The sequence below is a fragment of the Chelmon rostratus genome, chromosome 5 (assembly GCF_017976325.1).
Source record: "Chelmon rostratus isolate fCheRos1 chromosome 5, fCheRos1.pri, whole genome shotgun sequence".
Classification (NCBI taxonomy): Eukaryota; Metazoa; Chordata; class Actinopteri; order Chaetodontiformes; family Chaetodontidae; genus Chelmon; species Chelmon rostratus.
The window spans coordinates 8,822,190-8,838,739 of NC_055662.1; the positions used below are offsets into that span (position 1 = coordinate 8,822,190).

General features: G+C 41.9%; 2 protein-coding genes across 4 annotated transcripts in view; one reads left to right on the forward strand and one right to left on the reverse strand.

Annotated features, from left to right (window-relative positions):
* The first annotated feature begins 218 nt into the window (after positions 1-218).
* Positions 219-10,466, forward strand: paqr3a (progestin and adipoQ receptor family member IIIa). The gene is made up of 8 exons (XM_041938090.1): positions 219-356; positions 1,051-1,282; positions 1,638-1,800; positions 2,928-3,083; positions 6,893-7,090; positions 7,424-7,514; positions 7,701-7,884; positions 8,166-10,466. Exons 1-7 carry the CDS (start codon positions 296-298, stop codon positions 7,841-7,843), a joined length of 1,044 nt encoding a protein of 347 aa, XP_041794024.1. The 5' UTR covers positions 219-295; the 3' UTR covers positions 7,844-7,884; positions 8,166-10,466.
* A 103-nt stretch (positions 10,467-10,569) lies between these two features.
* Positions 10,570-16,550, reverse strand: part of bmp2k (BMP2 inducible kinase) — a 47,661-nt gene continuing 41,680 nt past the window's right edge. For all 3 annotated transcript variants that reach the window (XM_041938089.1, XM_041938088.1, XM_041938087.1), the window contains exon 16: positions 10,570-14,971. In XM_041938089.1, the coding sequence (XP_041794023.1) occupies positions 13,542-14,971 (1,430 nt within the window). In that variant the 3' untranslated portion in view covers positions 10,570-13,541. The remainder of the gene's footprint in view (positions 14,972-16,550) is intronic.

Consider the following 16,550-nt stretch of genomic DNA (forward strand, 5'->3'; position numbering starts at 1 on the left):
TGTAGTTAAAAAAGTAAAATCATATCTCCGTTTACGAGCTTTTTCAAGCGTTTTTACCAGCATGGTCTTCAGTGGAGTTCGCTCAGTTGGCATGAATAAATTAAACTGTCTGGCTTTTAACCCTGCATGGTCAGGTATGTCTGTTGTTTTTACTCAGGCAGTCCTCGGGCACAGTGGAGGGGTCCATTACTGGTGACGTTTCTGGTGATTCGGAAGATGTTATAGCCGACACTTGATAACCATTGCGTTGTTTTTTTGTTTTTGTTTTTAAATAAATGTCAGTATATGTTTACAAATGCGAAGTACGTATTATAAGCCCCATAATGGCACAAACTGCACATATACCAAGTTGAAAGGTGAGTTTGTCGTTAATTTCTTGGTTGTGAACAAAGTAGCATGTTAGCTAGCCTCGGGTAGCCTGTTCAGGCATACTCAAACTGTAATTAGCCACTGGCTGCGAAACCGCTTTGAAAATTCTGTTATTTTAAGATCAACTTGGTTCAGGATCGTTTATATGCATAGTAAGACTTAACGTAAAATGGCTTGTAGTTCAGTTGTTTCTTTAAGTATATCCGGCTTATAATAACTTGCTTGTATGTCAACAGAATCATACTTTAATAATCTGTATCAATCCGCATCGGTAGGGAAAGACTGGGGTTAGGATCGTTTGTAGAAATGTAAACTTTATTGATATTTATAGTGTTGCTTGGGGTACAGTGTGCTTATTTGATTAAAGTTTTGATTCTGAGGCTTCTTTAAAAACTTTTGAGCTGTGTTCTGGGGGCGTGTTTGCTACCACGTAAGGTCGAAAATTGCCACATTACTGAACGGAGTTTGGTATTAATGGTAATTAGAGTAAACGTTTTTTCCACTCTTAAAGATACAGTTTCAGTAAGTGGGTCACTTGTAAACGTGTCCCACTGGACAGTAATGACACATCTGACATAATACCTGGTTCAAACTTACAAACCGCATCCATCGTGCCTTAAGTTGTAATAAGACTTTTTATGTAAGATGCAGCATTAATTGGGTCTGACTTCTTGTTCTCAGTTTCAGGTCTGACTAAAGCACACTCCTCGGCCTCAGCCATGCCTCAGAAACTCCAAAAGAGCACCCAGCCTTCTCACTATATTGAGCTGGGAGGTTATCAGTATTGGCCTGTGCTAGTGCCCCGAGGTATCAGACTGTACACCTACGAACAGATCCCATTGTTTCTGAGGGAGAACCCTTACATCACAGATGGCTACAGAGCCTACCTGCCCTCCAGACTGTGCATCAAAAGGTGAGAAGCAGAGAACAGTATCGGGGATAGGCAGAATATCAGTTCGTAAAACAGAGATAATACAGAATTAAATGCTAGTCCAGAGCTGTATAAAAATGGCTAAGGTGAAGAATAGTCTTGTTGCTTGATAGTGTTTATGGTTAGCAATAAGTTATTCTTTATAGTATTTTATTATTTCTCTTGACCACTCTTCAGGGAAGTCAGAGTGCAGAGTCAACTTCAGGGGTTGGCTCAGGTATTTTTTTTAAATTAGCTGTTTCATATTTCACTTTAAGGCCTTAATTGCATTTATATATATATTTTTAATTGAAATCAGCATTTTCATCTTCTAAATCCCTGTAAATCCTCTGTGCAGCCTCTTTATTCTGTCCAATGAGACAGTGAATATCTGGAGCCATCTGTTGGGCTTCCTGCTCTTCTTCTTTGTCGGGGTGTACAACATGGCTTCGGTGCTGCCGGCCGTCGGCGCTTCGAGGGAGGACTACGTCATCTACTCCATTGGACTCTTCTGCTTCCAGGTAAAGGTCCAGGTTTTCTACCGTACTTCAGCTGTGACAGTTGGTAGAAATGTCTGGTTACAATGTTGTCTAAACCCATTAGTAGATTACTTAGCTGATATTACAGTAAGGCTGTGCCGTGGGTAAGATTAAAGCTGGCATCCACAAGGTTTTTTTAGTTAATGGATTATTCCATGAACTAAAAATCCCTCTATATGGTGCACTATTTTAAAGTGCAGCAGCTTGATAATAGTGCCTCTCCTTAGTCAGTTAATCTGTTCATATAACGCTGCCACTAAACTACTGGTCAACATAGAGAAAAGAAACTGGGAGTGGTTGAGCCAATGGTGTCACGTCATGTCCATAGTTTAGCTTTTCCCGGTGTTGTTGATTGATTTGATTCTTCAAATGAACAGCAAGATTCAACACAGCTGTCACTGATGTCATTAATACACTGCATTTAATACATCTCACCTCTGGAAACCGTGTGAAAAGTCACACATTAAAGATTGTTTCATTTATTTTGTCAACATTAAAGATGTCAGGTGTAACTATAAATGTTTATCTGACAAACCATGAACTCATAGAAGGTCGCATTTGAGAACAAATTCTAGCAATTTGTTGCTCAATTAATAGAAATGAGGAAGGATTAATAGCAAAATATATGTTTCTGTCATCTTTATGTTTAAGTTTAAGTTTACCTCGGCAGGATTCATTTTACATTATGTCATGCATTCCAGGCTGCATTACAAGGTTTCTCCTTGTGTTGAGCTATGTGGTGATTTAAAACTAGCCAAATATCTTGGAAACCAAATATGTGGCAATTGCATGGTGTTACCTTAATCTGAGTGGCTACAGAAGGACATCAGACCTTATCCAAAATATTGGCAGTTATTGTCAACAAATAAAAAAATAATCAGTCCAGCAGTTGGCTGGACTAGGCTTGACAACCAGAGTCTTCAAGTCCAATTTGAAAAAAAAACAGAGAGGGTCTATTTAAAAGGCAGAATGAGATGAAATGGTGAGGACACCTCTTGTTAGATCATAAATATTTTTCTACTTGTTATCTTGGTGTGCGTATCACATCCTTTGCTGTTATAATGCCTGACTATCCCCTTGCCGTTTCCTCTGGATCATTCCATCTTCAGCTGTGTATGCTGTGTTCGGTGGGTTATCACCTGTTCTGTTGCCACCGCTCGGAGAAGACCAGCCGCCGCTGGATGGCGCTCGACTACGCGGGGGTTTCAATCGGCATCCTTGGCTGCTACGTCCCCGGAGTCTTCTACACCTTCTACTGCAATAATGTAAGTTCATCTTCAGTCTGTAGTTCACTTCTCTGATTTGTCTCCAGTATCAGCGTGCCAGCGGAGGGACTTTATGTATTTATTTATTTATCTGTTTGTTTTATTTGATAGGGACAGAGCATGTTAACGAACATCACTATACAAATACAAGGTGTGAACATACCAGAATTTAGCTAGAATGCTAATTTACATCCTTAGTCCCTAACAAAAACAGTAACATTACAAATAACTATATGCTGTTTTCTTCTGGTTGACAGCGAACAGTACGTTCAAAAATTAAGCAGCTACTTCACGCTTTTGCACATCACATCAGATAAGATAGACTTTATTATTCTAATGCAGGTAAAATTGAGGTATCAGCAGCAAGAATAGATACATAACTGTTGTTGCAGCAAATTCAACATTTTTCAGGACAATTAAAGATATTTTAAAATTTAGGAGCTGTTATTTTAGTAACTTAGAACAAGCTTTACTGCTGCATCAGTCTCATCCATGCTTGTTGACATTGTTCTGGTGCTATATTGCTTGTTGCTAGCAAGCTTTGCAGAGAGATGACATTGACTTTCTTGATCCCTCCTACGAAGCTCTGACTGGTCATTTCTTTCTCCAACTGGAGAGACTGCCGCCAGCCAGCACGACACACTGAGATGTGTACGTTGATTCAGACGTCTGGAAACAGACGTTTGCTTATTTGGTGTTTCTGAAGCTTTGAGACGCATTGTGTAGACTTGCTCTGTGGATGGAATCGCATGCAATGTGGTGAACGCTTCGGAAACATGAAGTCAGTGGACCTTGTGATGAGGATTAGTTTTTCAGACTGCTATTTCCTGGATCAAGAATGATAAATGATAAAATTATGTTTTAGACTTGGAACTGTCTGATCAGGGAACATAGAATGTGGATCGATCAGATATTCTGGTACCTGACACAGAACATATTTCATTTGGTAGCAAAAAGTGTTGAGATTTGATTCTCAGTGATAATATAATATAATTGTATATAATAATTGCATTCACTGCACCTTCACGCACATAATAGATAATGTAAAGATATTTCTGTGAGCCTGACTGCACTTATCACTGCTTTAACGTCTAACTGCAGTCCTCCCCGGAGACTTTTAGCTCAAATCCTCGGTCTGAGAAGCAGTAATTGAATAAAGCTGAAGTAGAGCCCACAGTCTGGCTCTGCTGATTGACTCATTGTTCCTGGTGAATAAGCAACACGACACCTTTGCTGCGCTCGCCGTTTGGAAAACAGCCTCTGATGACACAAGCCTGTTCAGTTCCTTATTCCAGCCGCCCACCACCATGTTATTTTTTTTTCTCCTTTCCTGGTTGCTTCTCTTTTCATTTTTCATGTTTATTTTTTTTTTTACTCCTGAAGTATTTGGCTGTGCTCCTTACTGTTCGCTTTCCCCCGCATATTGGAAGCGCCGGGTTATTTTGCCCCCAGAACGCAGCTGAAATCTGCTCCAGCCCAAACCAGATGGCTGCGTTCACGGAGCGGTCCGTCACTCCTGTTCCCCACCATATGACGTTCGCAAGTCTGGGAGCTGTCTCAGCGAAGGGGCCCCCCGTCCTTGCCAAGACTAGGGCTCCGCTTCTGGGTGGCTCCACTCCGATGGCAAGCCAAGTCCCTAAAGAAAAACTGATTTTTATATTTAGCCATTCAAACTCTTGTCTCGTCAGAGTCTTTTAGATATGCAGATTTGGAGGAGAGAACATGGTGTCTGTTAGGAGAAGAGCTTAAAAAAATTGGCTGGAGCCGAGCGGGGCCTTGTTCCTGGTGCAAATTTATTCACTGTGAAATTCAGCAGGACTCGTTACATGAGGACGTGTGACTGGACGGAGGCCTGCATCCACACAAATGGACAGAAGGGACTGAGACGAGGCTGTCCAGACTGTGCACACTTACTTATAGAAGTTTAAGTAACAGCGAGCGCTGCAGCTTGGTCTATAATCATAAGAATGTAAAAAAAAAAATAGGTTGGAGACTGTTTTTAGCACATGTGTAGATCTTCACCGTTTCTCACGGAAGTTAGTTATATCATCGTATGCAAATGAAATAAACCCATACATGAAATGGTGCAGTCAGACAACATTAGGTGTTAATAGAAAAAGAAAGTGGGATAAACTGAAAAGGACAAACAAATTCTCAAGGGATTTGGATCACAGAAAGTAGTTTATGGTCTCAAGTATTTTGATTCTTGATTCATCTGTATTATTTTTTCAATTAATTGAAGAGCAGAAAATGATGAAAAATGCTCATTGCAAAAAACCTCATGAATCAAGTGAATCTGAAGACTTTAAATCCAGATACTGGAGTTCTTCTAATCGTGTAATAAGGTTTGTCTGTGCTGCACGGTCACTCGAATATTAACACAGAACAGGGTCAGCAGCCCAGTGTGCAGAACAGACATATAACATTTCGTTTGTCTTAAAGTCATTGTGGTAATCCTTTGTTTCCTCCTGCTGCCTGTTTCTACTTTCAATGCAGCTTTACCAGCTCTGTTTTATTTCCCTCCGTCGTGGCCAGAGGCATTCTGAGTGTGACTTGTCCGTCCGTCCCATTCTTGTGAACGCGATACCTCAGAAACGCCTTTAGGGAAGTTGTTCAAATTTGGCAGAAACATCCACTTTGACTCAAAGATGAGCGGATCAGATTCTGGTGGTCAAAGGTCACTGTGACCTCACAAAACACATTTTTGGCTATAATTCAAGAATTCGTACACTAATTATGACACAATTGCACAGACATCTCATAGGATGAAATGAAGTGATGACATTTTGTATGCAAAAAGACAAAGACATCATCATGACATCATAATGTTTTCTGTCCAATATTCAACACCAGAACTCAGGAACAGAAGGAGAGACTGTGACCATATTTCACTTTTGGTCAGATACTGAATTGGTGACACTAATCTTGGGTCTCCACCTTGAAACTGTGATAATTGTTTAGATCTTCTGTGTTGCCGGATCCATTTTTTTACAGTTTGTAGCTTCTTGCAGCAACATCTATATTTCAAGCATTGTAGTCCAGCACAAGCTCTTTGGCTCTGCTGATATTGAGCTTCAGGTGATTGTGATGAAGCTCTCTATCAGTCCTCTGTGCTCCTCTGGAAAAACAGTCTCTAAGTGAAGACAGCATGTTTCTCACTGGATTCATACATGTCAATACAATGATAACTTCCATTTCACCAAAAAAATACACTTCATACCTTTAATTAAATTCCTTCAGAGTCTTCAACGTGAGTCTGAACAGACATGGACGTAAATGCAACTTGACTGGTTGGCAGCACAACCATGAGGCAGTAATTCTAGTTTTCCAAACGTCCTGAATTTGTTTTCTTGTACATCTGAAAGGTTTAAGTTTGACTTTAATACAGACTGAATGTGTGTGTGTCTATGCACCTAAGTTACAAATAAGTTAGAAAATCTGCTCCAACAAAGCAGTTTTCTACTTGTCAGTGTCAATCACACAGCTGTATGATTTTGGAAATTCCAGTTTAAGCATTACGAGACCCAGAACGAGTAATAAAACCTCAGTAAGAAGTTCTATTATCTAATGAAGGTAATTAAGGACAAAAAAGCTCTTACATAAAAAACTGCCACCTAAGAAGATGGATCTCGACAGACAAAAAACAAACATGTCATCTTACTGAGATTTTGTTTTTTGCCGCATATTTTTTCCTTCAGGGACTCCTGAGCATTGAAATGTCCTGACTGTATAGAAAACGTGAGAAGCATGTGTGTGTTTGTATCTGTGTAGACGGTGTGGTTTAACCTCTGACCTGCCCGTCTCTGCAGTACTGGCGGCAGGTGTACCTGGTGACGGTCCTGGCCATGATCCTGGCCGTCTTCTTCGCTCAGATTCACCCTCATTACCTCAGCAAGCAGTGGAAGCAGCTGCGCTCGCTCATCTTCTGCTCGGTGGCCGGATACGGCCTCATCCCCACCGTCCACTGGATCTGCATCACCGGAGGCTTCTCCTCAGAGCTCGTCCAGGTGAGCACGCTCACAGCAACAATAAAGTTCACTGCTTTCATTCTTTTTTTTATGGTCAGGTTTGATGTTGAGATGTGTGATTGGTCGGTCTCTGAAAGATAGCAACTCTTGCTGATCATTTGACTCAGACAACATGGTGCTGAGCCATGTCCTCTAATAATTGTCTTTATGTTATTTATACTAATAACTCACGTGGCAGGGGCGGGAGCTGATGTTTTCAGTGTTTTGTTGCATGCAGCAGTTGCATCGGGTAATGCTTTGTTAACCTGTTCTGAGTTGTTGGTATTTTGTAGCTGCTGTTCAGTTTTGATTATAAACATTTCTTCCCTGCAGGCTTTTGTCCCTCGAGTCCTGGGGATGTACTTCATCGCTGCATTAGCTCTCATTTTCTACGTTTCAAAAGTTCCTGAACGCTACTTCCCAGGTGAGACCACTTTTAGATTCTTCTCAGTCGCTCTGTTCTTCACTCCTAGTTTGGAACGACTTACAGCTCCATACTTGATAAGAGGTTTTTTTAAAAGACAGACAGTACTGTATTATATTCCAAATCACTAATGAGCTTTCAGCGTTTGTCAGTGACTCTGGTTTTATCTCTGTGATGCTGCTGCAGGTCAGCTGAACTACCTGGGCTCCAGTCACCAGGTGTGGCACCTGCTGCTGGTGCTGATGTTTTACTGGTGGCACCAGTCATCCTGCTTCATCATGGCGTACAGGCACAGCCAGCCCTGCCCCGACGCCCCCCAACACACCTAGGATGCTGCTCTGCACGCTGGGATCCTCGACTTTGCTTAACTGTAAGCGGCACCATTACTTTACGTTACGTTAAAGCTATAAGAAGATATTTTAGATTGTCCTTAGTCCAGCAATAGTCTAAATGTATAATTGTAATTTGTAGTTACTTATGTGGAGGGTAACAATTCAAAGCTGTGGCTGAAATCAGGTTTCCTAGCAGCTGCATTGCACTGGTTTGTCTGTTAGACAGAGCTGTGGCTGACAGGAGGTCTTACATGGTCGCAAAAAAGCCCTCTTTGTCACATTTAAATTGTGATTAGATTGTTTTTCCTCCTCTCTTTAGGTCAGTGACCTAAGCAGCGTATTCTAGCATGCACAGGTGGAAAGCAGGGAGACTCGATCGACAAGCTTTCAGTCCATCTCGGTGTCATCGCACACACTGCAAGTGTCTTCAGTCCACCTGACCTGTGAGTCTCTGGAAAGGTGAATCAGACCCGTGGCCTCCAGTTGTGAGGCGATGTGTCGAGCGTATATTTAGATGAAACGGGACCTCTTGAGTGATTATAGGTAGACAGTCAAACAAACAAAACACAGAAAGTCTGCAGTCAAACTAGAGTATCTCTAGGATTTGACTGCATTCAGATTTGCACAACGGTAAAAGATGCAGCGGCAAAAAGAGGACTCGAATCATCAAGTTCAGTCAAGTAGCATTTTGTTCTTTAGAAAGAGATCACGTTTCTGTAAGTGCCTGTAAATGAAACATCATGTATTCAGTTCAATTAAGTTATGGAAAGTTTTTCTCCTAAAAAGTTTTCAGCAAATTTACTTATTTTTAAAGGTTTCTGAGCCAGTCGTTCTCATTCTGGGTTTTGAATATAGTTCCAGTGTATGATAACGCTTGTTCTGTGAAAAGTAGGTTAACTGCCTTTAGGTTTCCTCCAGTAAGGAATCAAGTCAAATGACATTAAAAGGGAAAATGAAATGTGTGAGGCGCTCTTGTGCAGATGTCACCGCTCTGTACGGTTATGCTAAAAGTATGCGTATGTTTTAAACAAATCTGTTCAGTGTTGAGACCTGCTGAGCCCAATCATCTCTTCTTTTATTTCTGAACTATTAAAAGTTAAAATGGGAGGTACTTGAAAACAAGCAAAAATGTACCAGTAACTTTCAACACACTCCATGTTAGATAGAAAAACCAAAGAGTCAGAGTCACTGCTGTGTTGTTCTCTTCATCAGTTTGTATTACATTTTTAATTGTGTCCTGTAGCATGTGCAGTATTGGTGTTTCTGTTTGTTACTGCTGACTGACACAAGCAACAGGTTGTGTCAGTCCCTGGATGGTGAAATGTACTTACACTAAATACAGGTACTACAAAGACTCATGAACCGCAGATGTTTGTACCTGATGCTGCAGGACCGACTGTTGGGGGCGGGTTCCATGTGGTCTGTCTGCACTGCCTCTGTGTTCAAATTTATTTCAGAGCTAAACTAAATTTATTACTGTGCAGAATGCCTTTTTACCTATGAGAGAAAACCATTATTTTATTGTAACTTCTCTCCCTCACATCTTTATTTATTTTCCAGCACTAACCAGTGAAAGTTGAGGCTTATGAAAATAGTGAGTGGTGAGTTTTTGGGTGTTCAAGGGCAGCTCGGCCTCTCAGGGCTGCTAGCAAGACTTTTAGGCCTTAAACTGTGTCCCAATTCTAAACTTTCTACTGATGTCCACACTATGACAGGCAGTGCGTTACTGAGCAGCAGCTTGTACAAAAAGTATTCATTTCTTGTACACTACAATATACATGCACACATATAAACAGTAGAGAAAATAATATTTCTACAGATGTCAGAGTGTGCAGACGTTTCAGTTGTCTGTGTGGATCTATGCTGCAGCACCTGCACGACACTGTGGGAATAAAGGAGGGTGTCACAGAAAATGATACAAGGCGAGCGGTGATTGACTACACTGTGCAGCCCTGTTATCAACTGTAGATTCACATTTTCACAGGTCTCTCATTGTAAAAGAGTTACAATGTTTGGAAACAGCTTTTTCTGCCTGAACTGCTGAGAGAATCGTCCACTCAGTGTTTTTAGACACAGTAACCCACAGTACTTTTTCTCCAGCTCATTTAGGGTGACGTGCAATGGCAAAGGTCAACTATTGTTTGTATTTTTGTGTCTTCATTTCAAAATGCAGCACGTCCATGCTGGAAAGAAATCGTGACTGGATTTCAAAAATATAGATACTTAAATTCTGCCGGATGTTAGCTTTGTATGCAAGAGTCTTAATGCTTAAAACATTAATGCACGTCCCATTCACATGTGTTTGTCATCTCTGAATTACAGTAGCTGTCCAGTTAAATGGTTGCTTTCTCATTTTGGAATGAAAGACATTTTTTGGTCTAATATTTATTGTTTTTATGTTTTAAACTAAGACAGATGTTCTCTGTTGTTAAGATTTCAGATCCTTTTTGTTGTTCTGTATTTATTCATTATGAACCTGCTTTCTGTCTGTAATAGTTTGTCTCAAACATTTCATCTTTGATAAGCTCTAAGAGACATCAGCTGTGTGGCTAAGACTCAGTTTGTAACAGTGGAAATTTTGTATCCTGACTTTTCATACCGGAGCAATCAAACTACTGAACTCGACTTTAAATAAAAACCATTTTTAAAATGTGTAAAACTGCTTTGTTTTAAATTCCACTTAACAGCATCCACCTCAAGCTGCACTGAGATGATGATTCTTTTATTGCATCAACCAGCAGTATAGCATGATAAATACAAGATTTACCCTTGTGAAGAAAAAAAATGATAGAAAGTCATGTTATCAAATGGTTCCACTGGTGAAAACACAGTAACCTGCAGGTTTAATTCAAACAAGCGTGCTAATGGTTGTGTAGGTGAATGCAGTGATTAAAGTTGCTGATGTGGAGAACTAGTTCATGGAAGAAATGCAGCGCTGAAGAATGCATTCATGAAGGCAAATGACCTGATTTTATTGGCAGCTCTCTCAATGTTGGCCTTGAATGGTTTTTCCCTTTATGAATACACCAATTCACATTCTGCAGTGGAAAGACCTGTGTTAACATTATAATCCTGAACATTTTCAGTTAAATAAATCCGCTCTATAGCGGAATAAGTTAACACAACGGTGGCTGAGCCTACTGTCCACTGATTAAAGTCTTGCAATATTTCTGTATTTACAGTATTACTAACTTGGTGTCGGTGGTGACATTCCCGTGAAAAAAAAAACGCTGTATTAAGTTACTGCTAATGCAAACTGAACATTTCCTACTGCTGCAGCTTCACATTAAAAGCATTTAACTGGCGAAACACAAGTCAACTTTTATTATGAAGTAGTTACAGGAAATGCAAAGTGTCAGTGAGCTTTGCACTGACTGCTACTGTTCATCAAAAATGCATCTCCTAAACAAAACAACTGTCATTTTGGGCATTTTTTGACAGCGGATCAGTTTGAAACACTGCAGGGAGTGATGGAATAAGAGAGCAGCCACAGTGAGCTGTTAGATGAAGAGCTGCAGGGAACAGGCTGCACACCTCCAACTTCTCAGCAGTGTAACAAACTCCTTTCACTGCACCCTGCTGTCTGCAGACTCATGTGAGTAGCATAAAATCAGATCACGGTTGCTCACGGAGTGATGGAAAAAGGCCAACTATTCCCTAACTTTTTTTTATTAATACAAGAACAGTTTGTACTGTTGCCCCTTGAATTCTGGGACTTGTAGTATTAAACTACATTTGCTGTTACCACCAGTAACTACAGGTGTCACTAGATCGACCAGGACTGAAATTTTAAGGATTAAAACTTTAGAGAATAACTGGTGATACACCATATTGTTGTTATTGTCAACAAATAACATGAAATGACCAAACACAAACAGATCCTGCTGGTGAGTGTGTGAATCAATCCAAAGCCAGATATATCTGATTCCTCTGTGCCGTCAAGCTGTTGTCAAAAAATGTATTCAAAACACATCAGTGAAGTGCACTATTGCACTGGGTGACATCATCATCTTCATTACCATGAACACACAGTGTAGTTTAGCTTGACTCAATCCCAGATGCACCGTCCTGCTGCACCAAACCAAACCAACCAACGTATTCATCGGCAGCTGAACACAGTCTCTAACAAATGCACTTTTCCTCCTGGCTGAGTAATGCTTGTCAAAACTTCAGTGACCAGCAGTTTTAGAAAATTACAGAAATAGAAATATATTTAGTTAGTTAGCTTAGCATAAAGACTGGAAGCAGATGGAAAGGCGCTAGCCTAGCCATGCCCGACAGCTGTTGTGTTTCTACAGGGGGTCATGGACTTAACTATTTATTGGCCGTGTGCAGTAACTCCCTGGATTATTGTCATCACCATTAGGGTTGCCAGGAAACACGAAGAGAGGGACACGAAGATGTCAGTGCTCCTGTTACATAACAACCTCCCAGACACAGCCAGGCAAGCCATGTCCCTCCATTTCCAGTCCTTCTGCTAAGCTAAGATCCAGGTCTCCTGACTGTAGCTTTATAGCTTCACAGCTTCACAGGTATGTAGAAGTCTTCTCAGCTAGAGCATCTCCCAGCAACAAAGTGAATACGTAAAGATTTGTCTTCAGCAGGAACCAAATGGACTTGAGGCTGAGAGCCACAGACAGGGCAGGGAAGTCAGAAAGTATTGAGAGATGGACTAACTGTGGTTTTGGTTTTGTTTTTTCATGGTGTTTGTTGACAATAACAAACTATATGGAACACCGCCAGCCTTATCCTTTAAATGAGGGAGCAGTTCCCACTTATACTGTTAGGAGCATGTACATTGCTGAGAAAATAGCAGTACAGCTTCTGAAAGGTTCAAAGGTCTTAAAACACAAACCTAGACGAGTGATCTAATGTGGCTTTGTGTCTTTATTGTGTTTTATTTCTTATTTCTAACAGAATGTGTTGAGTTGTATCGTCATAAAATGAAAGTTAACAGTACTTACATTGAAGTTTACTGCTAGAAAAAAAGGAAAACAGTTAAGAGCCTAAATTTAAACCTGACACAATTAACAGGTCCGACTTTTTAAGGAAGTACAATAAAATTAGATCCCTTCTAGTATTCAAAGTGTAATGCAACACAAATGACAGCCACATTTGGCTGCGTAAAGACTACTGTGAAATTATGCATAGAGAATAGTCTAACAGGGACAAAACAAAGTGGTTAAAGTCAACTCCCAAATGATTCCACCGACATGAAAGGCCAAAGTAGGCAGACTATGTCGTGGTTTCCGAGGTACTGCGCAGCAAGGCGGAGCCCAGCTCAGATAAGGCTTTGTGGTGCTAAAAAAAAACATATTGGTAGATCAGAAGGCAGGCCATAGAGCTTTTTGCAGCAAGTCAAGCAGTCAAACATTAAGCTTATAATCACAGTACGATTTTCAAGCGGGTTTTTCATTTCTCCCGGTTCAAATGTCTTTATAAGCGTTAAGATGCAGCATTAAAGGCTTCTCAGCAAACAGGTACAGCTGAAAGATACGTGGAAACATTACTCATACTCCACAGGATTTAGGTTTTTGTTATTGAAACTGACAGGCGTATTAAAATGTTCTTTAAAAAAAGAAGCGTTAGGATGTTAGCTTGTCGTTTCATGATTGGTTGAAGATGTTCCCAAGCCCAAAAAAAAGCTCAGGGGTTATTTAACAGCAACAGGCAGAGTGGGCAGACGCAAAGAAAGTCACTGCTTCGAGGGAAAAGGTGCAGCTCCAAAAGGGTCGAGCTCCACCGGCTGCGATGGCGGCGGCTGCTGCTGAGGTCCGCTGTGGATGACCATTTCTGTGAAGGGCACCGCCCCAAAATCATCAATGGTTCTGCTTTCTCCAAGTGCACCGTGAAGAGAGCCTGTCCAGGACTTTCCATTGGCTGTGCCCATGTCGTTCTTGCCGTCAGTGAGTCCTTGATACTGGCCGTGCCGGCTGCCTTCCTGAGGGTGGAAAGGTTTGGCTCCAAACGGGTCTAAAAGAGCCTCGTCTGCCGGCAGAGCTCCTTTGTCTTTCCCTTCAGCCATGGTTATGTCAACGCTGATGTTCTCTTTAGAGTCAGAGGTGCTAAGGAACTCGTTGCTGCTCTGTGAGTCTCTTCGGCCAACCTTCTTGTGTCTGCGGACTCTTTCAGGGGTGCGGTAAGTTGGCTTGTTGGTCTTGCGGCCTCCAGTCGGCGTACCGTGGTGCCGTTTGCCGTTGCTGCCGCCTGCTGTGGCCTCCTGCTTGGTTTTTCTCTGGCGTGACGACAGCTTCTGAAGGCTACGCTGCTTCAGCCTCTGTTGCTGAGGGCTGGCTGACTCCTCAAAAGACCGCTGGAAGATATCTTCTGCGCTTCTAGAGGTGGTGGGAGGCGGTTCGGTGGGGCCTGGCTGGAAAGGGGAGAAGCCGAAAATGTCGATGTCCTCAGGGGAGATGGGTGGCGTTTGGCCCATGGGAACATCGCTGCCGCTCTTGCCGGGCTTGGAGAGGTTCCGGTTGAATGGCGCTTTGGTGAAAACATCAAACTCGTCCGCAGCTCTCCCCTCGTGGCTGACTTGCCTGAAAGGCGCTTTGGCAAAGATGTCCAAGCTTTCTGGAGGCCCGACAGGCGATGCTCCTCCGAGGAAAGGAACAGCACCGAAGACATCCACAGCATCCACACCTGGAGCGGCTCTCGCTCCACTGGGCGACTCAGGAGGAGTTATCAGAGTCGTGCCAGAGTCCCCCCGCGGACTCCTCCTGGTGGCGGCGGCTGAGGCTGCTTTACCGGCCGGAGCTTTCTTTGAGCGGTTCTTGACCCTGCTGGCATCGTAGTCCGAGTCAGAGCTGTGTTTCTCTTCGTCCTCCTCTCCCTCTTCCTCAGAGTCCATCAGCAGAGGCCTTTGTCCTATATTCTCGGGCTCAGTGTCTTCACCGTGCTCGCTGTTCAGGCCTTCTTCCTCGTCTGGCTCTTCGTCCTCGCTGCTTTTTGGTGAAGGAGGGTCGGACTCAAAGTCGCTGTCAGACTCTTCACCTGGTCTGCAGTTGCTCTTTTTACCTGGTTTGTGCTCCTTGGCCGCCACCGGCTGCAGATCCTCTGCAGAGGTTGAAACGTGGGCAGAAACACCGACTTCCTCGTTGGTCTGCTCAGCCTTCACACTGGTACCTGCAGACACAGGACAAACAGTTTAAGATGTTACCAGTGTTTCTTGTATTTTTAATAATCTCATTAATGTGCATTTCAAGTTCTAACCTCAGACCCATCCAGATGTTTTAAATAACAAAATGAGCGACAGAAGGACAATCTTGATGCCACGTACAAGTTTTCATTTTCTGAAAACGTCTCGTGGCCCCTTTGGCCTCTGTGATATGCGGCATTACTGAAATCAGGATTACTTGGCTTACGTTAGGATTTGTATTTGTGGACTTCCAAACAGTTTGTCCAATATTGAAGCAGAAGGAGCAGCGAAGGAGAATTCACAGAACTCAATATGGTCTTAAAGCTGCTCTGATTTCTCTACTCTGACCCTGCAACAAGAAGAGCCGGCTTAGAGGCAGAAGAAATGAGACGCCCAGCTTTCCAACATCCACAAAGTTGCTTCTAAATTTAAATCTGTTGGTGAAAGGATTTGAGCTGTCAGTCACCTCCTTCAGACTTAAATAAAGCTTTGTTCTGCAATTACAACTCCTTACTACTGCATTTCTATAAATTCTTACACAAATTTGGCATTTGCTGAAAACTGTGCCTTGTGTAAATTTATTTCCAAGAGATTTGCGTAATGACAACTTAGAAATTAGACTAATTAGCAAGTGGATGGTCTCCAATTATATTTAAAATAAATTGTGCCATACACAAAGAGCCAATTTATGTTCCCTATTAGTGGAAGCTCTACATTAGAAAGCAGAGAAAGGACCCCCTGCTGTGAACACAAAAATGGAGACCTCTCAACGTTTTCAACCATCCAAACTGGCAGGACGTGATGACAGATTAGCCAAAAGCTTTGTTGTTCATAAATGAAACAAGGAAGCAAAAAAAAAAAAAAAAAAAGACAAAAAGTATCTGGAATAAAACATATTAATGCAGGAAACACGAGGTGCTCTGCATCTGTTCGCCCACCCGACCGCTCCCGGATTATAACTCGTAATGTTCACCTCTCAGAGCGAGACAATCTCACACCATCTTTAATCACGAGAGAAGATGACAGACTGACGCGCAGATTTGTCTTGTCGATGTTCCTTTGGGTAAAAGCTGAAGGATTACACGCTGCGTCTGATCTCTTAAAGATACAAATAAGTGGTGAAAACATGCATGCGATTGTTCTGTCGTCTGATGGAAGATAAAATCTGTTAGAAATGTCTGACAGCAGGCAGGAGCTTACAGAGGCCTCTTCGCTCAGGCAACAGCTACTGCAGAACAGAGATTGATCTGAAGCTGCACATTTGATTAGACTGATTGAGGCCAATATTTCCGAGATTGAGTGACTCTGAACCGTAAGGTTACTGAAAACAAATGACTGCTCATTTAACTGCAGGACTAGTGCAATGTTAACAATGGAGCTGACGTGTCGAATACTGGGAGGACAAAGCTCCCACTGAGGGTCAAAATCACGAATTACAATAATAATGATTTGATCATTAAATACCTGAAGGTGTATTAATAAAAAAAGATCTATTTGACCATTTGAGATCTCTGAAAAGTTATTTCACTTTTTGGAGGGATTGTTTTATAGATTCAATGACAAATC

Coding starts and splice junctions, on each gene's coding strand:
- paqr3a (XM_041938090.1), top strand. CDS start 296: ATGCGAAGTACGTATTATAAGCCCCATAATGGCACAAACTGCACATAT. Junction 357..1,050: donor CACATATACCAAGTTGAAAG/GTGAGTTTGTCG, acceptor TCTTGTTCTCAG/TTTCAGGTCTGACTAAAGCA. Junction 1,283..1,637: donor TCCAGACTGTGCATCAAAAG/GTGAGAAGCAGA, acceptor TCCTCTGTGCAG/CCTCTTTATTCTGTCCAATG.